At 31.9% G+C, this 24,945-nt stretch overlaps 1 protein-coding gene and 1 long non-coding RNA gene across 2 annotated transcripts; both read right to left on the reverse strand.

Annotated features, from left to right (window-relative positions):
* Positions 1-3,125: 3,125 nt before the first annotated feature.
* LOC132759973 (uncharacterized) lies at positions 3,126-4,774 on the reverse strand. The gene is made up of 3 exons (XR_009629803.1): positions 4,536-4,774; positions 4,121-4,201; positions 3,126-3,753 (listed from the first exon to the last, which is right to left on the reverse strand). It is a non-coding gene; the product is annotated as an uncharacterized LOC132759973 (long non-coding RNA).
* A 263-nt stretch (positions 4,775-5,037) lies between these two features.
* On the reverse strand, positions 5,038-9,030 carry LOC132759974 (uncharacterized). Its single transcript, XM_060751844.1, has 7 exons — positions 8,034-9,030; positions 7,557-7,642; positions 7,164-7,266; positions 6,194-6,299; positions 5,786-5,899; positions 5,501-5,608; positions 5,038-5,128 (listed from the first exon to the last, which is right to left on the reverse strand). The coding sequence occupies exons 1-6, from the start codon at positions 8,084-8,086 to the stop codon at positions 5,597-5,599; spliced, it is 474 nt and encodes a 157-aa protein (XP_060607827.1). The 5' UTR covers positions 8,087-9,030; the 3' UTR covers positions 5,038-5,128; positions 5,501-5,596.
* Between the last annotated feature and the right edge of the window lie 15,915 nt (positions 9,031-24,945).

The following is a 24,945-nucleotide window of genomic DNA, read 5'->3' on the forward strand; positions in this document are numbered from 1 at the left end:
GCCATACTTTATCTACCGCGTACTCCACCGCTGCTGCGATGGGCCCATTACTTCTGCGAAAGCTATGGCCAGTGTTAGAGTGCAAATGTTTTGTTTTGGGGTGATAATAAAAAGAAAAGAAGAATCCTTAAAGAACGTTCAAATTAGAATAGAAAAGACAGTTTGGCAATGTGATACATTATATAGAGGATATCTGTTTAGTGTAAGATCGGAATATATTTCACCGAGTGGGCACCAAAAGGTATATTTCACGAGTGGCGCAGCCACGAGTAAAATATGAACTTTTGGTGTTCACAAGGTGAAATATATATTTCGATCTTACACTAAACTAAACAAATTTTCTTTTTGTTACATGCAAAGACATTAAACCTAATACTGAATGAAAAGCGCGCCAAATAATAATACAACGTGACGTCAATTACGACGTCACGTCATAAAGTTGGTACAGTACTGTGTACGCTGGTATTTCACTGAAACAACGTGAGGGGCTTAAATTCAAAACAGTGAAATTATCAAAGTAGTAATTTCACTGTTTCAAACGTGAAATTACCAATTTTATATCACTGATATATTTCTATAAACCACCGAAAAGCATGTGATAAAGTGCCATTCTATGAAACGCGGCGTATAGAGCCTAGGTTAAATAATGTGTGTGCCCCTTCACGAAAAATAAATGGGTAAAAGTAACTACAAATAGCCGCACAAATAACGTACATGACACGCGAATATGGTAATTTTCATGCCATAAGATGAAAATTAATCTTTTATAGAAAAAACTTGAATTTTCTGTTTATTATATACATTTTTCTCTTTTTTGATATTAAAATTTGAAAGACTTTCCCTTAAATTTTGTGTACTGGCAGAATTTAAAAGAAAGTAGTCCAGCAAGACACCAGTGAAAATACGGAAAATATGTTTCACTGCAGTGAAAGATAAATTTTTACAGTGAAAATACGGAAAATACGCAGTTTATTTCATCAATATTTCTCAATATTTCATTTATAAGTATATAATAAATATTGTTTAAAGTTTCTTTTGAGACAACAACTGATAACATGTAAATAAAATATATATAAACGTTCGATTTCTAAACCAGATTATTTCAGGATAATACTATAAAATATAATACAGAAAATATCATAATCCTCATGGGAATGTGCTGCATTGAAAAAATGGCGTTTACTTTCCTGGTTTTGAGTTTGTGAACATTTGATGTGTTTTCTTTTTTATTTTATATGATCACAAGCTGCTATGTTTACATATTTTTATTGAAATATATAAACGGGGTAAACCCCACATGTATCTCAAAATTGAGCATAATTCAGATGTGCAGTACAGCACCATATGTGAAAGAGAAATAGGTCAAACTGGGTAAGTTTTCAACTTTTTAAACATTTATGTCGACAATGTTAAATAATATTTTGGACAATAATGTGGACAATGTTAAATATCGTTTTGGGCAATGCTTTCAACAATGTTAAGTAGCATTTTGGACAATGATGTCGGCAATCTTAAATATCAATTTGGGGAATGATGTCGATATTATTTAATTTTACCTATAAAATATATGGTGCTTTATTTAATTTTACCCATGAAATATGGTGCTTTATTTAATTTTACCCATAAAATATGGTGCTATATCAGTCAAATATATTTCATACTTTTTAAATATAAATATGAATGTGGGCGGAGTCAAAATTCATTTTTATTTTAAGGGACTTCTTTCGCAATTTTGTTTAAAAATCTGATAAATAAAAAACATTTTTTTTTGTTGAATTTTGTTTTAAATTTTTTTTCTAGAATGATAGAAAAAGGTCTAACTAAGAAAATAAATCCGAACACCAACATCTTTAATTCTGTCATTAACGCTGTACAGACGTTTAAAGTGTTGTTTACGTGACGTCACAGTGTAGCGCCAAGCATCGCGTGCAAAACATGATGCATCTATAAATAATAAATATATTACTGCGCGCTGTACAGTTGCAGTTGCGTGGCAAGCAAGATAATTCGTAACAATCTTTCTTTATAATGAAATTAAATAAAAAAAGTTATTTTTTCGTTTTTCGTGAAAAATGGTATATATATTCACTCAACATGATAAAATGCCACATATTTTCACTCGCCGTCCCGGCTCGTGAAATATGTGCCATTTTATCATGTTTTGTGAAAATATATTCCATATTTCACGAAAAACGAAAACATATCCTCTAATTATGGTTGATATCATTTTGGATAATGATGTCGCGTATGTTAAATATAATTTTGAATAGTGGTGTCGACAATGTTAAATATAATTTAATCCAATGATGTCGACAATGTTAAATATCATTTTGTCCTATGATGTCGACAATGTTCAATATATTTTGGGCAATGTTGTCGGCAATGTTAAATATATTTTTGATCTATGATGTCAACAATTTTAAATATCATTCTGGGCAATGTTGTCGACAATGTTAAATATCATTCTGGGCAATGATGTCGACAATGTTAAATATCATTTTGAACTATGATTTCAGCAATGTTAAATATTATTTTGGGCAATACTGTCGACAATATAAAATATAATTTTCGGCAATGATGTCGGCAATGTAAATATCATTTTCGCCAATGATGACGACAGTTATGTTAAATATCATTTTGGACAATGATGTCGCAATGTTAAATATCATTTTTGGCGAATGGTGATGATAATGTTAAATATCATTTTGAACAATGATGACGACAATGTTTAATAACTGTTTTGCCAATGATGACAACAATTATGTTAAATATTATTTTGGACAATGATGTCGGCAATGTTAAATGTCATTTTTGCCAATGATGTCGGCAATTATGCTAAATATCATTTTGGACAATCATGTCTGCAATGTTAAATATCATTTTTGGCGAATGGTGACGGCAATGTTAAATATCAGTTTCGATAATTATGTTGAATATCATTTTGGACAATAATGTCGGCAGTGTTAAATATCATTTTCGTCATCATTGGCAACGACAATGTGAAATATCATTTTGAACAATCATGTCGGCAATGTTAAATTTTGAACAATGATGTCGGCAATGTTAAATATCAGTTTTGCCAATGATTACGAAAATGTTTAATATCATTTTGCCAATGATTACGAAAATGTTTAATATCATTTTTGGCGAATGTTGACGACAATGTGAAAGATCATTTTTGACAATGATGTCGGCAATGTTGAATATCATTTTGAACAATGATGACGACAATGTTAAATATCAGTTTTGCCAATGATGACGACAATAATGTTTCATATCATTTGGACTATGATGTCGCCAATGTTGGATATCTAAATATCATTTTGGCGAATGTTGACGTCAATGTTAAAGATCATTTTAGCCAATGATGTAGACAATGTTATTTTGTCCGGTTGGTTCGGAGCATAGCCATGCAGATTATATTTATTAAGTAAACCAGTACAATTTTACAATTTAACTACGCTGTTACATAAGATACTTGTATGGACGTAAAAGAAATACAGTAAAAGAAATACAAACACATATTATCTAGTTATATTATATATATTAAACTAGATTTTTAAAAATTTCTTCATTGATTCTTAAAAAAAACCACTTTGAGTGGGAAAAAAATAACAAATAAAAAAACCCATATTTTAAATGGGAAAAAACAACAACAAATAAAAAACCCATTTGAAATGGAAAACAATGATTTCAAATGGGAAAAACAAAGAAGATGCTTGTTCAGTCCCTTTCCAAATCTAGTTTCTTGATCTGAAAAAAAAATGTTTGTGTTAAGAAATTTAATTATAATTTTACAGTACATATATAATAGTATCGAGAATACTAGTCTCCCTATTAGTATAATACACTGCTCCATGTTACAGTTAAACAACTCCATGTTACAGTCGTTTGACTCCGTGTTATGTATTTACGAGCTTTTTAATTTTTTTTTTATACATTTCTAACAACGTAAAACATTGATATAAACGCAAGTTCAAAAAGAATGAATGTATATTTTTGTACAATGTCTTTAAATTTAAATGATTAAACGACAAAAATCTTTTTCAACTCGAGGCAAGGATAGCCCGAAAGGATTAGAAAATTTCCATATATCACAAGGTTTTCAAATGAAACAAACCTTTCTCTTAATGTCTTGTTTGTTGATTCTGCTATTTATATATTCAGCTTTCTCAATCCATTCTTTTTCACATGGTATGTTCTGAAATACATGTATATAAAAGTTACAAATTTAATAGGATTAAAGTTTTGTCCCTTTCTAAATGAAATTGTTCTGTAGATATTTAGATATTTAAATTCATGTATCTTACATTCTTATATGCATATGATTACTTATTTTTATGGAATTTGCATTTCATATTATTTCATTTGTGTTGGAATAAGCAAATGTGACAAAATATGACAAAAACACTGCATTAAATGTGAATGAATTTATTGATGTATATATGGAATATTTTCTGCACGTATGAAGCGCATGCGCAAATCAAAACAAGCGTCTCTCGAATAATAATAATAATAGGTAGAAATGTTCTTACGGATGCGTTTTTGAACTTGTATGTACGACATGTTTGTTTGTAAACTTTGGCGGCAATTCTGTTTATTTTTGTATCACTATCAAAAGTGAAAAGAGATTATGTTATCATTTTTGTCAACAATGAATTTCCTTAATTTGACAGCAATTACAGCAACTTCTCAAAGATTCTCAAAATCTAGACATTTTCTTAACGAAATAATTTAAAATTATAAATATTAAAATTAATATTGATAAATTAAGATACATTTAACATGAACTTTTACTAAAGTTAGAATTTACACACAAAAAAGAAGAAAAACCCAGAGTAAAATCAATCAATCAATCAATCAATCAACCAAACCAAACAAATCAATCAATAAATCAATTTATCAATCATCAATTAAATCAAATCTAAGGTCTGTGATTTTCTTGCCTGAAAGGTTTTACTTTATTGCAAAATATTCCAACTAAATGAGAAAAGTTTCCGAGTAAATTTTATATTATTTTTATAATTAATAACTTCAGGGACCTCAGTTTCTGATTGTTCTTGTACATTAATGTTCGAATGGTGTCATAAAGTATCCCAACAACATCACGTTCAAGTTCAAAAGACATCTGTTAACAAAAAAGATGTATAAAGGTTTATTACAGTTTGCTTAAAATTCAGCAAAATTTAAAACAAGTACATTTAATGGTACTTTTTTTCTGATCTATATTAAAGATAAAATGACCAAATATGCCAGACCTGATCATATAGCATCGTCCACGTGTTCACGAAAAGTATTAAAAGTATCAATGTCAAGATCAGGGTAAAATACTTATGTTAGTCTATGCTTATAAGTTGACAATCGCACCTATTCGACCATATTTATTGGTAATAGGCGAAATGTTCCGAATGGACATTATATAAGATATAAAAGGACCTGTTTGTCCAACAATGTAATTTCTACGTAATGCTCTTAACCACAATAATATGAAGTGACAAACCTTTTGAATTTTCTCTCGGAAACCTATCTCATCTAAGAACTTTTTCTCAAAAGCAATATGGTCTTTCTCGTGTGTGACCATCCATTTGTTATGTACTTATTCCATATCCTGTAAAGAAAGTCGTAAACTCATATATAATAAATCATTTAATTTATAAATAAATACCATATCTCATTCAGTAAATACGTGTCAAAGAATTTGTAAGATAAAAAAATGATATTTTCAGTTAAAAATATGGCCCAATATCGGCTATAAAATCATCAAAAAATTACATATAATACGTACCTTAATTGCTGCCTCTCTGACTTTAGCCTCGTTTTGGTTGTAACTTAATGAAGATCTTTGTGTCTCTAGAATCAACTCATACTTTTGCAACTTTGCTTTTGACTTCCAACAATTCTGTAAATCAGTAATATTTTATAGAAAAATTGCGAAGTGAACAAAGAGTAATTTTCCATTGCAAACGGCACTAACATTCCACTTAAACTACGAAAAAGAGGCCAAATTATTCTAAAATAGCCCGTTCGCACGCGATAAAAATGTGATAAATACGGCTATATTAGTTAATCATTAATCGCACATAACATGTAAATTGTTACTTGATTCCTTTTTACTTTTCTTAAAATGTGTGTTTAATTTTGTTTTAAATATTTTAGCTCATCTGGAGGCATGCAGCTTAAAGGCAATACTTACAATTCTAGCTTCTCTCAATGCAAGCAGGGCTGTTTCGTGTTTCTTAATCAATTGTACTAGAGTTCTCTTGCGTTCTTTCAAAACTCTGTGCGTCTCAGAGGAAAATCTATATTGGCAGAAAAAAACAAGGTTTACTTTTTTTACCTTTATCAATTCAAATATTTTGAATGAAGATTCATGATGATAAGGTATATATATGTATTCTTTGAAAGTTACTTATGTTATAATTTCGTTGTTACTATAAAGTCAACAGGACTGAAATTAATTAAAGTCCTATTATGCCCCATAAATGCATTAATTTCTATTTTTCAAAAATTTTATTTTTCATGTCCTGTTTTAGTTTGTAAAAGATTATTGATTGGCCAATCACCTGACAGGATAGTTACAGTGATTAAGTATTTTGTATGGATGTCAAAACACTATTTTTTTTTACATTTTGCTACTTTCATGAAAAATAATTTCACATTCAGTGCTATTTCTTTCAGTTGATAACCATATAACATGCTCTTAAAAGATTATTTAAATAATTGCCCTTTCTAAAGAAGGAAAAGTTTATTCATTTCTGAGGCATAATGTGCATTTAAGGTCAACAATTTCGAATCCCCCTTGACCTTTAAAAAAAATTAATTTTATATAATTCAGTCCCAAGCGAAAAATGGAAAAATTGTATTTTCCAGGGGCAAGTTTTAAAATTTTCTTTTCCCCCAATTTTTTGGCGAGCACAATCAAGTTCATTTCCCCAATTACTGTATCATTTATTGTAAGCTTATATGATAGAACTTGTATCAGTTTTTGCGAGAACATGAAATAGACGCATTTACCCATTGTGATAATATTGTTTTAGAAACCACTCAAATAGACAGCAAAATCCTTGATAAAGAGGGGTTTAACCCCTCGAAACGTTGGAGATTGACAAACTAAGTGAAATAGTTAGATAGATAATATTATTATAAGACATATAAAATCTTACAGAGTATCAAAATCTTCATCGGTACTGATGATATCATAATCTTTTCTAGAATGATTTAGAACTGAGTTTCTCAAAGTTCTCAGGAAAGTGGTAAATCTGTTTTCTAGATAGAGACAGATAGAAAGAAAAAGATAGAAGTACTAGAAATACTCGTATATAAAAAGAAGGCGTAAGTGAAAGCTTAACACTCCGTCACAAAATATTTACTTCTAAAGGTTGTAGGTTCGATTCCCAACATAGTGGCGATTCTGGACAAGAAGGAAAGTAAAAGAAAAATGGGGAAGTCATCTGACAAGATCTAAATGATAAGACATAACTTAACGAACTTGAACTAAATTAAATACATGAATGTTGCATATTCTATGCACTTGAAAATTTTCGAAAATCACAAACCTCGCTTAACTTTCACTGCCTGAAAAATCGGAACTGTACTTGGAACGAAACCGGTTAATGCAGAAAAACTGTCAAGACAGGAAAACCTGAAATAAATAAATAAATAAATAAATAAATAAAATAAATAAATAAATAAATAAATAAATGGATAAATGGATGGATAGATGGATGGATGGATGGATGGATGAATGAATGAATGAATGAATGAATGAATTATTGAATGAATGAATGAATGAATGAATGAATGAATGAATGAATGAATAATGAATTAATTGGTCGATAGACATTTTAATAAATGAACAAAATGAATAAATGAAATGTAAGAACAAATGAAAAACTTATTAACAAATAAAAAAATAATCGTAACTCGATAATATAATTCAATTATAGGTATCTTTTAAAACAGATCTCAATGCGTTAAAGTATTTTGCTTCTTATTTTACATACCTATAATGAAATAATTGAAATTTCACTTACATCCCTTCATCTTGTGTCAGGATAGATAATTTTGGTATAAAAACTTCCTCCATAACTGATAAAAATCGTTAAATATCGCTGTCAACTGCTAAGTGAGTAATCTCTCTTGCTAATGCTTTGACAATAATGACAACGTCGCTTAGAAACGGCGTCAACGTCATGCGTAAATCACGTCGTCAAATCTCGTTTTACGAGATTTAGAAAATAGCATCGTTATTCACACCGTATTACCGACGCTGGTGACAGATGCTGCAGTGATTCACGATAAAAGCGGTTCCAGTGGAATCGCGAGTATATATATGATGTTAAGTACGTGAGTGCAAATGTTTTGTCTTGGGGTTATAAAATAGAGAATAGAAGATTCCCTAAAGAACGTTCAAATTCGATTAGAAAAGACAATTCAATGTGATACGTTATAGTGTCATTCTATGAAACGTGGCGTATAGAACATAGGTTAAATAATGTGTGTGCCCTGAACGAAAAATAAATGGGTGAAAGTAACTACAAATGTAATCGGAATATTGTATGGGGATCAAAAAAAATAAAAAGCCTGCATATCACAGAAACGCTGTCAATAGACAGTAACACCGACAATGTGCTCGTGTCTTTCTAGCTTTATTGGCGAAGGAAGGCATCAGGTGCCCCTCATTGTATTATTTCAGGCACAAGCAATTCGACTCCTCATGGTATAAGAAAATATTCACAAATACATCGGCGTTATATTGCGTGCGGTAAAAACCTTTTTTACTTGACACGATAATGAGGCTGTAATCACGTGCAAATATTGTGCTTGAATCCGCAACGGAACTATATAAGTTTCCTTAAGTTCTAATCCCTTTCAGTAATATGTAACTATTATACATATGAAATGTACACTGTATGTTTAAACTAAAGTAATAGTTAACAGGCTGGAGAAAATAGTGTTTTAACGAAAACTTATACAGTTTACTCGCATATACAGAAAGAACAAAATGTTATATTATAAGTTATAAAGATTTTTGGCAGGTTATATGGCCCTATATAAACGGATATTTGTAAATATAACCCGAGCCGCTAGGTCACACAAGTCCACATTAAGAACGTAAACAAGGGCATAACAAGGAAAGTGAATGGCCAACGGCAAATCTTTTTATTAATTTACAATGGAGATATAAGATAAACTGAGACATTATGCGTTATATACCGTCCTCTAATAAGTACGTGTTCGCTGACGTCCTAATCCCGAAATGACCTCGTAAGCACGTATGAAGGCGCAGTTTTCGTGTCCCAGTCCAGGTGAAGGATGTGAAACTCACATATAATATTCCCCTCAGGTACTCTTAGAGGATCGCCCTGAATTCTATGAACGACCATTTCTGGTCTTTAAGAATTGCCAAAACTTATATCGTGATGGCCAGTAAATTTTTGCTATGATGTCCAAGTCATGAAGACAAATGAAATAGGAACTGTCTCTCCACTGGAAACATTAGCAAGCTAGTTTAAACGTCCAAGATATGTCACTGGAAACATAGCAAGCTATGTTTAAACGTCCAGATATTCTTCCGAATTATGATGGATCCTGTTGGATCTAACAGTTGCATAAATAAAAACGTTAATATAGAATGTTTGTCCACTCTATCTAGAAATCAATACATTTACAATATACAGTATATATTCACAATCTGAACAATATCAAATACCACCATTTTATTACATGCTTTTCGGTGGTTTATAGAAATATATAAAGTGATTAAAACTAAAAATTTCACTTTTTGAAACAGTAAAATTTACCAATTTTTGAAAATTTTCACTGTTTTTAAATTTTAACCCCTTCCGTTTTCAGTAAAATCCCCACTACACAGTATTTGGGAAAAAAAATTTAATGACGTGACGTCGAAAATGACGTCACGTTGTATTATTTTTTGGGCGTTTTTCATTCAGATAGGTTTATGCCCTTTTTAAAACGTTTTTTTGCATGTAATAAAAAAAAAAATTTTTTTAGTTTAGTGTAAGATCGAAAAAAAATTTCCCCCTTGTGAAAACCAAAAGTTCATATTTCACTCGTGGGTGCGCCCCTCGTGAATTTTTACCTTTTTTGCTCACTCGGTGAAAATAAAATTCCATCTTACACCCGAACTAAACAAAAAATCCTCTATTTTAATTACTTAAAATAAGTATATTTTGATTCTTAAAAAAAATTAGTAGGGAAAAATAATATACCGTAAAAATTTCTACAGAATTTTTTTCTTTTTTGTTTTTTTAGACAAAAAGTACCGCCTCCCTTTGGGGAGGGTTGGAGTTTAAAGATTCTAACCAGTTACCCCTCGGTGTGGGTTCGATTCCCCCGGGGGACCCTTTTGGGATTTAGCACGGAGGGAAAGGGAGTCTAGTACTGGTGAAAAATCCCAAGGAAAGAAAGAAAGGGTTTGGAAACTGGGCCCCCCTTTTATACTGAAATACTGTTTAAAAAAAAAGGCCCTAAAATGAAAAAAACAAACAAACAAAAAAAACTAGACAATATGTCTGAAAAAAAAGGAGTTATTTATCTTTCGCTAGTATTTTCAAAAAAACCCAAAATTGTTCATACAAAGTTTGTTTTTTACAATTTTTTCTGAAACCCCCTATAAAGTCTTAAAAAATTTTTAAACTTCTGGGGAAATAGAAAATTTAAATAAGCGAAAAAAAGTTATTTAGGTAAAAGCGATGTACGTGAATTGTTTCTTTGCCCGGGGGACGCCGGGAAAAATTTATTTTTTTTTATAAAATGGTTCTGAAATGTTTCACAAATTTAACGTCATTAATTTGGCGAGTATCAGCAATTTTTAAAATTTACATTTTTGGGGGGGAAATTTTTATTTTTTTTTATACAAAAATTTTTTAAGTTTGATTGCTTTAGAAAAAGACGTCTCAAATTTCCCGTCCCTGAAAACACAGAGCTATAAGCTTCTTTAATATAAGTCTTGTTAAAGGGAGTAGGGAAGCAAGTTGAAAAAATTTTCTTCCCAAAGGAAAACAAGGGGGTACCCAAAGGGGTAGCAATTTTTTCAATACCTTTTGAAAATAAAAATTTATAAAAATGGGCTTTTTTAAAATTTAATAGAAATTTTGTCATTGTTCTCACTAAATTTTAAATTTATTAGACATAAAAGAAGTTCATTTTTAGCCCTTTTCATGGCATGGATAGTTTAAAATTTTCCCACAAACTCATCTCTAGAAATTTCTCCATATACAGAAACTTTGAGTAGGTAACCAAATTTTTAAAACCTATCTTAGTCCAAATATCACCTTTCCCCTGGAAAAATTTAGGGAAATTTTTTGGCCTCAACTGTGAATTTGGAAACATTTTCTTCAAAGTCGGGGGGATTGCTAGTAAAATTTTAAAATTTGTATTTGTAAAAATAAAGCTCCCTAGTAAAGAAAAAGGGGCACTCGTATGGATGTGACCTGGCTCTAAAAACTAGGGGCCTTTTTTTGGGGTTTCTTTAGCCTTTTATTTTTTAAACCCTTTTATATTTAAGGCCCTACATAAACTCTTACGGTGGATTAAATATGTGTTTCCCTTACAATTTAACATAAATAAAAAAACCCTTTAAAAAGTAGGGTAGAATCCTTGCCCCAAGGGTTATATTTTTTTTAACCTTTAAAAGGGCAGGGGGGGGGAACCCCCAAAAAAAGGGGTTTTATCCCTTTTAAAACCAATTTTTTGGGCATTATAGTTTCTAATAAATTTTCCTAATATAAGAAAAAAATAATTAAATAAAAAATTTCCATTTTCCAGAATTTCCCACCGGGAAATTTGCTACAGCAAATATTTTTTTTTGGTTTGGGTTTCACTTACGCCAACACAATAAAGGACATAGGGGAATTTTTTAACCCTTTACGGGTTCCTTTATTTCAGGCCACTTCTTTTTTTTTTAGTTTTTTTTTAATTTTTTAGGATGTGTGTATAAATATTATTGGCAATGCGTTTATGTATTTAAAAATTCAATTTAATTTACAAACAAATTTTTGCATTAAATGGCTCATGTAATTATGTTTTGTTTTTTGTATTGTATGTATATGTGTGTTATGTATGGTTTATATGTAAGAAAATAGATCTATAAGTTAGTGATTCAAAGATCAATTTTGATATGAAAATGTTCATTATGTAACTACTTAAGAAAATTTCGGCTGGTATTTACATGTACTTTATCAATCAAAATTGATCTTCTCCAAACTTTTTTCGTGATTGTTGATATTATGTATATATGTTTATGGAATAAAATAAAATGTCTACTGTCTACTTCTTTTGATTGTTTTCTATTATTTATATATTCAATTAATTTGCAAACTAAGTTTATTGTTCTTATTTTCTAACAAGATCATGTTCACAAATTATAATTTTATTTCAGGAAACAATTGTCAAATTGTACTAAGTTACAATATGCATTCAAAATCAAGATCTAATTAAATCAGTTACGAAGAAAATACATTGACTATTATGTCACAAATAACTTGATTATATTCGCCGATAAAAGGCGTTCAACCTGTGTAATAATTCTGTATCATATAAGAAAAAAAATCACATTTTCCGGCGTTACCGCGAAGCACAATTCACGTACATCGGCGTTACCTAAAAAAACGGCTTGAATCACATTTTATCAATATGTTTTCAATTTTCTATATCACAAGAAGTTAGGTTTATGTCACTTGCCTACCGGAAATCGAATTTTTGCGGAATAATATGCATTGTTGTACTTAAGCCGTCAAAAAGACAAAATCTCCCTAAAAACGGTGGTCAAGCCATCATTTTTACGGATGACCTTGAAAAGTAAACAATTTCGTGGAAATAATCTTGATGAGGGATAAAGAGTTATGTCTTCGCAGCCGTATGCGGCTATTGATTTTTTTCAGTTCGGTTGAATAAAAAATATATTGGCCAGTTTTCTTACCGCGTTGGATATCCTGTCAGGTATCCGCCATTTATTGCACAATTCTGCGTTACTTATTGCACGAATCGTGCGTTATTTTCACATTCCGGCGTTACTGGATATACGCGGCGAAAATGATATTCCAGAAATTTCAACTTGAAATCGTTTAAATTAACTTCTTTTCTTTGGCATAAGTACTGAATACACTCTTAATAGTTCATACTACATGTAATAAAATGCGAACACTCATTCGAAAGTCGAAAATTTTGACAAAATTCAACTTCTGACAGAAAATTTAATGGGGCCATCTCTATCGCTAGATATCTGTTTTTCAACATTTATTTTCTGAAATACTGCCAGTTCCTGTATATGATGCACTTAAACATGTATATGGGACCAAAATAATTCAAACCTAAATGGTATTCAGTATTATTTTATTTAGGACATCTCAAGGTAACACCCTCCTAATCTCACAAATTCTCAACTTACCTTAGTTTACTCGAAACTGACTGTATCACGGGGATGGAACCATATGTGAATCTCAAAATTGAGCCTCGGTAAAACATATATGTGAATTTCCGCTGCTCCAGATGTGCGCTTTAAATAACTCGATATGTGAAGGAGAAAATAGTTAAATCACAGAGTAAGTTTTCAATATTTTAAACATATAAAATTCAAAGCATTTTTAAGAAAATCGAAATGTGATACTACCCTCCTGACTTTCCTCTATATTTGCCTATTTTTGATTTTCATGCAGTCTTCATCGAATATTTCTCCGTCGGGGGTTTCCCTTGGGCCCAAAAAAATTCAATACGTATTAAAAAATTCCAAACAAAAAGTCTACTAAACGATGCTTAAATACCAAAAATATCTCTGTAAAGCTATTGTTTCATATAAAACCCTTTTCCCCAAATTATTTTAAAATTTGTATAAAAAAACGCACTTCAAATTCCGAATTGTATTTAATAATTTTCATTTACAGTACAATTTTTGTTAGATTGCAGCAGAGAATTCAAGTAAACTTCTTCATAAAAACTGATAAATACTGTTTTCAATTAATTCCAAAAATTATAGCGCCGATACAAGCGCTGGTTACAAGCGAACCCTTAGACACAAGCAATGATGAAGAATAACGAATAAAAAACTGCCACAAAATAATTCGATGTGAATTACGGTACGTTATTATTTGTAGTTTAATGAGATGATAACCAAGAAAACTATATGTACATGTACATCATTCTTTCTTTCGCCTTTTCGTTTTACTTTGCCGGACTTTTACATTAAAACATACGCGGAGATAAGATCGACATTGTTAATTAAAGCAATAAATTTATATTTTAGAAAATAATGTGACAAACAAAGTTCTAATACAAATCTTATTGACAGTTTGTGTGTTGTAGAGCTGCTGTCATAAGACAGGTGTCTCAAATATGGTGAAATAACAAACAGAAACTGTTAACATGCTATCAAGAAAGGTAATTTACTTAGATTCATTTCAGACTTGTAATTGAGTTACTTCCCCTTAATTGTTATGTTGATTATTGTAGTATACATGTAGTAGTTTCAGCTGAGCTTAACAACATGTGTTTAAGTATTCACAAATAAAATAAATGTAAAGGTTAGAATCTTGTTATCATCCATGCAACATAGCAAAGCCATTGCATTGAAATATTCTTCTTATTGATATGTTATATCGGGGTTCTAAACTTATAAAATACCACACATTTGAATGATATGTCGCTTAGTAATTTAGATGTACATTTTAAACAAATAACACTACTTTATGAAACTGCCATTTTATCCAAAATACATCTAATGTAACACTCCATCAGCAATTAACAAACTATATCTATAATGGCCCGAGGTCCATTATGAGAAAGTTACGAGGCTTCAATTGGCCGTAAAGCCATGATTCATAATCTCTAGCAAGATGATGCATTGCAATATGTAAGCTATAGGCTATGATAATTAAGTCTTGCGCACGAGATACCCTGTCGTGGTCACGGGTTACTAATTCGTGGCCACGAGATAATTAAGTCGTGCGCACGTGATATTTTGTCTTGGCCACTCTGCCACGGGTTACTAAGTCGTGCGCACGAGATAACTAAGTCTTGCGCACGAGATACTCTGTCGTGGCCACAGGTTACTAAGTCGTGGCCACGAGATAATTAAGTCTTGCCTACGAGATACTCTGTCGTGGCCACATGTTACTAGCGCACGAGATAATCAACCAATCAGATAGTATTCATGAAGATTATATATATGCTATACTTCTCGAGTAATGTTATGCAATATTTTGTAATGGTTATATAAGTCCAACTTTACAACATATGAATGAAACATACTTTATATTCATAATTATTTACTTTCTATTTAAAAATAAAATGAAATCATGTCCATCCAAGAGTGTATAGTGAGTACGGCAATGTAAAAAAAGTTTATACTTTGTGCCATAATTCCCATCCATTCAATTTTATTTACTTGGCGCTCACGTGACCGATGGAATTTTTGGTAAATAGCAATCGGATGTACCTCTAACGTTCAATTTATTTTAAGTATGGGGCAGTCTTTTTGTAGATTTTATTATCTTGACCATTAACAAGATCAACTTTTGGTCGATCACCAAATTCATTATAACTGTCAATCTTATACTCAAGTCAGCTTAACTTGCCAATGAAAAAATGACTACACTGCCAGACCGATACACTGCACGAAAAAATCGTGCAGTCATGTCACGCTTTACTAAATAGCTTGGCGATGACAACGTTGCCTTACGGGAAATAATTTCCTTCTAATTCGAAAGAAATTATATTTTACGTCGGAATCCGTCAATGACCGTCTGAATCTGCCTCATTCTGAATTGATATTTTTTAAATTCTTGTTTTTTATTGGTTGAGGCACTGCTCCGCTTGGCTGTGCTCGTTTTAATTTGAAGGGGTTCTGAAGTGCGTTGATAACTGCTTTATTTTGCGGTTCGGATCGGAATATCCGTCCCGAGGTGATCCGGCCATTTGGCGGTAACGAGGCTTGCCGAGTTACCGCCCATGGGCGGGTGACCGAGGGACGGATATTCCGATCCGAACCGCAAACATATGTCAGATATTTTTTCTTGGATATTCTACCATATATCATTATATTTTAAATTCTTTATCTTTATTTTCAATGAAAATTTATATCATTATGTACAGCCGTAACTACTTTCATTCAACAGCGTATGAATTAGAAAATCATTCGTAACGGTAAAATGACGTCATCTTTATCGTGCCATTGTACAGCACGCGACTCATCTGGAACCCCCCCCCCCCCCATGCCAGATGAAATTTCCGGCATGGGTAAAACTAACGGAAACGCCAGTCTGATATGCAAGAAATATTTATTACTTTTTCTGTTTGTTCATCAAATTGTTTATGGATTAAATATTTGTAATAAGGTATGTTTTTGATTAACTTTTGGCAGCAATTCATTTATAGTTCATTTGTTATGATTTCATTAACGGTCGTAAAAGAAATATACATGTACACACAAAATGGCGGTAAAAGACTAAAAGGACTAAAAATCTTAATATCACTCTATATCTTTAATATCTTGACAATGTATTCATAACCTTTTTATCTACAGTTTCATATCTTGACAATGTATTTATAACCTCTTTATTTAAGTTTCTACGGATGTCACAGGTATCTGGAATTTGTGCGTTTTGTTGTGGAAGTGCCGTGCATAGATACCGGGTAGGTTATTTTGACATGTATATTATGAATGTAGGACAAAACCCCACACGCCAAAACACCAGACCTCAAAATTTTATAGAGTGGACAAAACCCCACACATCAAAACACCAGGTCAAAATTTGATAGATCTAGTGGACAAAACATGAATTTTCTAGAGAATTTTCAAAACCCCACAACTTTAATTTTATAGTGGACATAACCCAACACTCAAATTATTTGTTAATATAAAACCATACAATTCATATGATTTTGATCTTGTAAGAAAAGAACAAAACAGTATTTACTAAAGTTTCATACATTATTATAGATCTAGTTACTTTCATTATTTTACACAGTTCCTTTGATCATGATGGTAGATCTATGTTATATTTTATTTCAATACATAAATGATATTACAAACTGTTGAATCAAAAAGGGTAAACATTCAAATATTACAAACTGTTAAATATATTAATAAATAATTGTCAAGTTAAGTCCTTGGTTAAATTTGCTTTGCTGATACAATTCTTAAGTGATCTAACATTATTGTACTAATGGCTAAGTCACAAATGACCATGGCTGCCAGACGGCGTCAATTTCTCCAAAAAATCGTAATATCGGCCGATGTCTGTCCGGCCACCTTACGATTGGACGGCAGCTAAAAATTTTGCCCATTGGGCGGGCGCCGTAGAGTTTTATGTACTACTTAAAAGCTAAAGGCATCCAGATGGTCATTGAGTTGAAAAAGTCATCTGGAGGGGATCGCGATGATAATTTGTAACGGACAATTGTTTTTGATACAAAAACACAGTTTGATTTTAAAGGCACTCTGGCGGACATTGCTGGCGCCTGAATAGACACCAGTTGGCAATCGAGTATGGCCCGCTACCCAGATGATTCATGCACAGGCACTGGGCGGTCATGGTTTTGTTGTACGGCGATCCTGCGGCTGAAGTTTGTTGTAATTGTGGCATGAGATTTTTGTAGTTGCCTTAAAATGTATCTGTGAATTCTTTTGGATTTAACTTTATGGTTGAGCTAAAACGTCTCTGCGGATTAGTTTTAAGGAAAAGGCAAACTGCAATTGTTGCATTATTTGCTTGATCTTCTTTACCTTCTTTACTGGCATATTGACCACTGACTGATTTTTAAAAGAGTATCATAAAATGCCAAGCATTTACCGCCCTGTGCCCATGGGGTGACCCTCTGATCCATTTATTAATCGTACAGACACCGTCATGAAATCGTGTGGCGACCGCCCAGTCTTTGAATGATGTCATCAATTGCCAAAAAAATCGCCAGGCGGCAGTTTAATTCATCACCACGCAAGGTATCATCTATTTAAAATCACCTGGCGTTCGCGAAATCATCAAAGCTGCCGATGTTTTCAGAATCGTTAAATCGGGCAGCGTCCATTTTATTTGTGACCTATTACAAAAAAGTATACATTCTTAGGTGTTGCTGGATACCAAGGTGTTGACAATGAGTCATTGTTCTAAATTTACATAAAATTTACTTAAATTAACTGGATATTCAAATGATTTTCGAAGCAGAACCTAGTTTTGTACATACGATATACTAAACATTTGTGTGAATTTTCTATTGCACTGTACCATTCCTGACCAAACTGAACCTCTAGTCTCAACAGATTTCTTGAACTGGTCAAAGCTAATAATGCTTTGACTGTCATGACCAAGCTTAGAATCTAAAACCGGTTTAACAAATCAAATCCATGGAAAACAATAATAACTATTATATTGTTATGATAATGCAATGTTTTACAAATTTTTATCTGTCTTGTTATCTTTTGACCCAGTAACAAAACACTAAGGCCAGACGTAAAATTATCTTTGTTTCCTCTCCGGCATCCCAGGCCAATTTAATCCAAAATATTTGTTAAAATTCTTTTTATATCTAAAATTAAAGAGAAACAATTTTTAGCTCACCTGAGCTAGCTCAGGGTGGGCTTTTAGGATTGTTGAATGTCCGTTGTCCGTCGACACTTGTTCGTTAACTCTATAGCGGTCACATTTTTGCCTCAATCATCATCAAACTGTGTCAGGATGCTTGTCTATGTAATAGCTTAGAGGAGTTGGAACATGAGTCATCTTGGATGAAAACTAGGTCACAGGAGCTAAAAATAGAAAAAAACCTTGTTAACACTCTAGCGGTCACATTTTTGACTCGATTGTCATCAAATTTGGTCAGGATGCTTTCCTAGGTAATTGCTCAAATGAGTTTCAACATGGGTCACCTCTGATGAAAAACTAGGTCACAGGAGCTAAAAATAGAAAAATCTTGTTAACACTATAGTTGCTACATTTTTGTTCCAAATATCCTGGAAATTGGTCTGAATGTTTGTTTTGATGATTTCTAGGTCAAGTTCGAATATGGGTCACCTTGGGTCAAAAACTAGGTCACAATGTTCAAATATGGAAAAACCTTGTTAACATTCTAGTGGTCACATTTTTGACTCAATTATCATCAAACTTGGTCAGGATGCTTGTGTAGGTAATAGTGCGGATGAGTTTGAATTCACAACAGCAGGTGTCAAGTGCCGTGTGGCAGCCGTAAAAAGTTGCCCCGTATTTCACTTCAGTGTTGTTATATTTTCTGGTCCTTCGGGATCATTGGTGCCAACACTATAAAGTGTTGAGAATTGAGTACCGCTCAAGCCGGTGCTAGGGGGCGTGAGGGATGTTGCACTTATTCATTATCCCTCATGTACAGACTCAATCAAACCGAGTCTGCAATTCTTACGTTATTTTGTTGTGATTGATGCTTCCGAGGGATCACTTTGTTTCCAGAATTTTGACATTGGTCATCTCGGATGAAAAACTAGGTCACAGGAGCTAAAAATCGAAAAATCTTGTTAACACTTTAGTCGCTACTGTTTTGATCCAAGTATCCTGGAAATTGGTCTGAAGTTTGTTTTGATGATTTCTAGGTCGAGTTCGAATATGGGTCACCGCGGGGAAAAACTAGGTCACACTGCTCAAATATGGATAATCCTTGTTAACACTCTAGTGGTCACATTTTTGACTCACCTGTCATGAAACTTGGTTAGAATGCTTGTCTAGGTAATTGTTTGGATGAGTTTGATGGGTCAGGTGAGCGATCTAAGGCCATCTTTGCCCTCTTGTTTTATATTTTGGGCCTTACCATAATAGCAACAGAAATTGGTTAAACTTCCCAAAATGAATAACATACATTTAGGGATAGAACTTTTGAGATTCAAGGTAATTTTTTTATTTTAATTTTCTATTTTAAGATCTGCTTGAACCGTTCATTTGTTTGCATTTAAAAAAAAGTAAAAAAAGTTGAATGTTGCCCCCACAAGGCTCTTGTTCTTTTGTGTTGCCAGCTACATAGAAGCTTGTCTGGACTACTCCTCAGAAACTACTGGTGCAATTTCATCCAAACTTTACTGGAGTGATCATTACCAACAACCCGTAAGAAAAAAACTCCTGTTTTACAATTGTAAAACGACTGAAAAACACCTGTTTTTTGTAAAAATACAGGTCTTAGGGACCTGTGTTTGCTGAATTTGACATTTTGACTAAGAAATACAGGTGTATTTTAACAATTTTACAGGTGTATTTTTGAGACAAGACCTGTGTTTTAGATGTTTACATGTAATTCTGATACTTAGAATATATTGAGCTGATATTTTGTGCTGAAAATAATCTAAGTCCAAAACTACAACTGTATTTTCAATGATACAGATGTACATTACACACTTAGAAAATCTGTTAGAGAAATTGTTCTTATTTAAATACTTAATATCTTTGATGCAATTGTACAGACTGCATGCACATGATTTACACTTAGGATTTAATTTTTAACATTCATAATGTAAGCAACTTTGAACTAAGAGTGCTATCTAAATTTGAATATACATGTACAATTTGTATATGATTATTTAGTTTTAAAATATATGAGATAGTTTAGTTCACATAGGCCTGTCCTTGTTGTTCTTTTAAGTATAAAAAGAACAACAACAAAAACTATAACAACAACAAACTGGTACATGTTCTTATTCAAGACTCCAAATTTGCAGACATTATGAGTTATTCTTCAAGTTAATTGTGTATGAAATAAACTCATACATTAAGCTCTCTCAATCTAGTTTGTAATATATATGACCTGTTAAGTAGGATAAATAAATAAACACTGCCTCTACTACTCTACAATGATTTTACACAACTGACTGATTTTACACCTTGCACTGAACAGTCTGATAATGGTAACCACTTGTTTTCCCACCATAAATTCTCCTACAGTCTAGACTCTTCCATTTGATTTTTTCTGGGGGGAAACAACTTTATAAATTTTAAATGAAGTCTGTTTAGAAGGAATTGCAAAGTTATCTTTAAAAACTTATTATGAATTTGAAATTCTACATTACATTTTTTTTCTCATATGTCTATATGATTGTGAAAGTAAATGATGGGTGCTTTGATTTGTGGAATATCCCTGTTTAACATTATGCATGATGAATCAGTCCAGTTCTACAGTTGTAAAATTTGAAATCTGAGGTATTTGTGGAAATAGTGCTCATTTATCACAAAGGATCTTATTGATAATTAAGAAATTGTGGAGATATAAGCAATTTTCTAGGCAATATTTTGTATAAAATGTTTGGGTGAAAATTCTTAAACTTTTCAAAGAAAAAAATCAAGACTACAGTCTTGTTAATGTAAATAACAATATTCTGGATTATGCTCAGAAGAAATTTGAATGCTGCATTATGACCTTGGATAAGAAGATGAAAATAAGAATTATCAGGTAATAACTTTTGGATACATTTATGCAAAAAACAAGTATTATATCAGGCCTGCTAGCAATTATAATCTATCAACTTTATTCTGAAAAATAATATTTTACATTCTATTTACCCTTTAAATGTAAATTTTGTCACCTGAATAGCATAGTTTAATTAATACAATATTGACTGTTGCATGCTTTATATTTTTGAATACAGCCTTGAGATGATATTAAATACAATTGTTTTTAACTTTTAATTAATAGGTCATAATTTATTTCCATATCTTTTATAATGAACTATGAATTTTGTTCTTAAAGGTCACAGTACACCCTCTACATGAAACAAAGCAGACATGGTAAAACGAAATTGTAGTTGAACTAATTAGAATAGTTTTGACAGAAATTCATGGTTAAACAAAATAAGTCTACCTTAATTATTAAAGTTAAGTTACCAGTTTACCACTAATAGAAACAGCTCAGTAAATATCTTTTATCAGCAATGCATTAAGTAGGAAAATTAAAACATGTATTCATTAATTGTCAAAACATAATTATATAGGTTTAAGTTAATTGGTACGTATTTAAAAAAATGAATTGGCCAGGCACTGAATATGTGCATTGATGACATTAGTACAAAATGCAAGCATTGAACGTTACATGATTATCATTTAGTATTCATTTAATGATAAACTATTGATGTTTTATTTGATTCAGATGAAGCTGCTTTAAACAGGATCTTAAATCACAATGACAGGGACCAGTTAAGAAGAGAAAACACTTGCAAAGGCTTTATTCCAAGTACCTATATATGTAGACATTAATTTGGCAAATACTGGCAATAAATTTTTACAAGAAAAAAAAACTTTATTAGCATTTGTGAATTTTTCTTCAAATGAAAGGATATGCCTGAAGTGTTATTCATGACTTGGATTTTATTGATGCAGTATCAGTAGTGTAAGACTGTAACAGAATGTAATAAAATATAGTAATCCATTTAAGACAAAGTGAAAATTTGTTATATATATCCCCATCTTTAGTGATAGTGACTGTGATTCTAGTTCAGTGATATTTCCGCTCACCTTAGCACAGAGTGCCATCGTGAACTATTGTGATTGTATAATGTCTGCTATTTGTACCTTAATCTTGTAAAAAGATATTTTCTCCTCAACCATTTCTTATTTTTAAAGATTGAGTAGCAACAAATGCACAAAATTTCTGGCCAAAGTGTATTTATCCCAATGACAAAGATATTTGCACCAAACATGCCAAATATGTTTGCATTTATGTGTGGTTTTCATCCCTTAAATAATAAGGGCACCTGTATTTTATTTTTGACCTGTAAAATTTTACACCTGTATTTTTGAGCTGAAAAAATTTTACACCTGTATTTTTAGACCTGTAAAATTTTACACCTGTATTTTAAACAGCTGTATTGTTTGCATTTTGTACTAATGTCATCAATGCACATATTCAGTGCCTGACCAATTCATTTTTTTAAATACGTACCAATTAACTTCAACCTATATAATTATGTTTTGACAATTAATGAATACAGTTATTCCCTTTGTTACTTTTCCGTTGCATTTTTCTTAACTAGAGCATAACTTGAAAACCACTAGTTGGAATTCAATCAGCTTCATACAATGGTCGAGCACATTGAAAGAAAGCGCAGTGCACAATAACTGTAGCTCCATCTTTACTAATTACAAAGTTATTGCCCTTTGATACTTTTCCTTGTCCAGAGCATTACTTGAAGAACACTAGTTGGAATTTAATACAACTTCATACAATGGTCAAGCACAATAAGAGGAATTGCAGTGCACAAGAACCAAAACTCTATCAAGAGTAGTTATAGAGTTATTGCCCTTTGTTACTTTTCCATCGTTTTTTTTCTTGACCAGAGCGTAACATGAAAACCACTGGTTGGAAATGAAAATACCTTCATACAATGGTCAAGCATAATAAGAGGAAGTGCAGTGCACAAGAACCATTACTCTGTCTAGAGTAATTATACAGTTATTCCCTTTGTTACTTTTCCGTTGCATTTTTCTTGTCTGAAGCATAACTTGAAAACCACTCGTTGAAATTCAATTCAACTTAAAACAATGGTCAAGCACATTGAGTGAAAGCGCAGTGTACAAGAACCATAGCTCCATCTTGACTAATTACAGAGTTATTGCCCTTCATTACTTTTTCTTGTCCAGTGCATAACTTGAAAACTTACAATTGAAATTCAATGCAACTTCATGCAATGGTCGAGCACAATCAGAGGAAGTGCAGTGCACAAGAACCATAACTCTATCCAGAGTAATTATAGAGTGATTGCCCTTTGTTACTTTTCCTTGTTGCAGAGCATAACATGAAATGTACTGGTTGGAATTCAATACAAGTTTGTACAATGGTCAGGTATATTGAGAGGAAGCGCAGTGCACAGGAACCATAACTCATTTTAGAGTAATTGCCCTTTGTTACTTTTTATTGTCCAGTTCTTAACTTGAAAATTAATGGTTGGAATTCAATGCAACTTCATACAATGGTCAAGAGCAGTGGAATGAAGTGCAGTGCTCAAGAACCATAACTCTATTTGGACTCTTTTTGGATTAATTACATAGTTATTGCCCTTTGTTACTTTTTTGTCCAGAGCATTACATGAAAACTAATTGGAATTCAATGCAACTTCATACAATGGACAAGGGCAATAAGAGGAAGTGCAGTGTACAAAAACCATAACTCCATCTTTAGTATTTGCAGAGTTATTGCCTATTGTTCATTGTCCGGTGCATAACTTAAAAACAGATGTTTGGAATTCAGTGAAACTTTATACAATGGACAAGCACAATGAGAGGAAGTGCAGTGCTCTATCTGGACTTCTTACAGAGTAGGCCTAATTCAATAACACTTTATCAATTGTCATCCAAAGTCACATTTAGTGATATCTCTAGTTTTAAGATTAATATTTCATTACGCTTTTCCATATGTGGATGTCGGTCCTACCCCCTTCTTAAATGTTTATATTAAAAAATAAACAGGTAAGTGTAATATGCAAACAAAAACAATAATATATGCAACATACTGAAATGAAATAAGATTCCTACCTTTTAACATCGATCCAAAAATAGTCTCCTGAATCACATACTGAGTATTGTAAGCTAGAATCTTTGATGGTAATTAAAACAACTGTATATCTCCTGACTGCATGCAGTTTACAAAATTAGCGTTTGAATATTGTAAAAGAATACATTTGTATTTGTTATGATATTTGCTTTATCTATATTAACTCTTTGTACATGATATTTATATTAGAATTTGTCAAATATATGTTGTACGCTGATTTGTGCTTATGTACATCTTTGTTTGTCCTTTACACTTTTGTTGTCATTTATTTCAACTAAAATAAAACTTATTATATTTACTTTCGAAAGATTTTCAAAAACTTAAAAACCTATGTTTACAAAATTATTCTACCGAAACCAGGAAAAATCTGATTTTTTTTATTTCAAAATGACTCAATTCAGGTTTAAAGCGGAAGAAAATAATTCATGCATGAAT

The sequence above is a fragment of the Ruditapes philippinarum genome, unplaced genomic scaffold (assembly GCF_026571515.1).
Source record: "Ruditapes philippinarum isolate M1 unplaced genomic scaffold, ASM2657151v2 ctg9846_1_1_1_1, whole genome shotgun sequence".
NCBI lineage: Eukaryota > Metazoa > Mollusca > Bivalvia > Venerida > Veneridae > Ruditapes > Ruditapes philippinarum.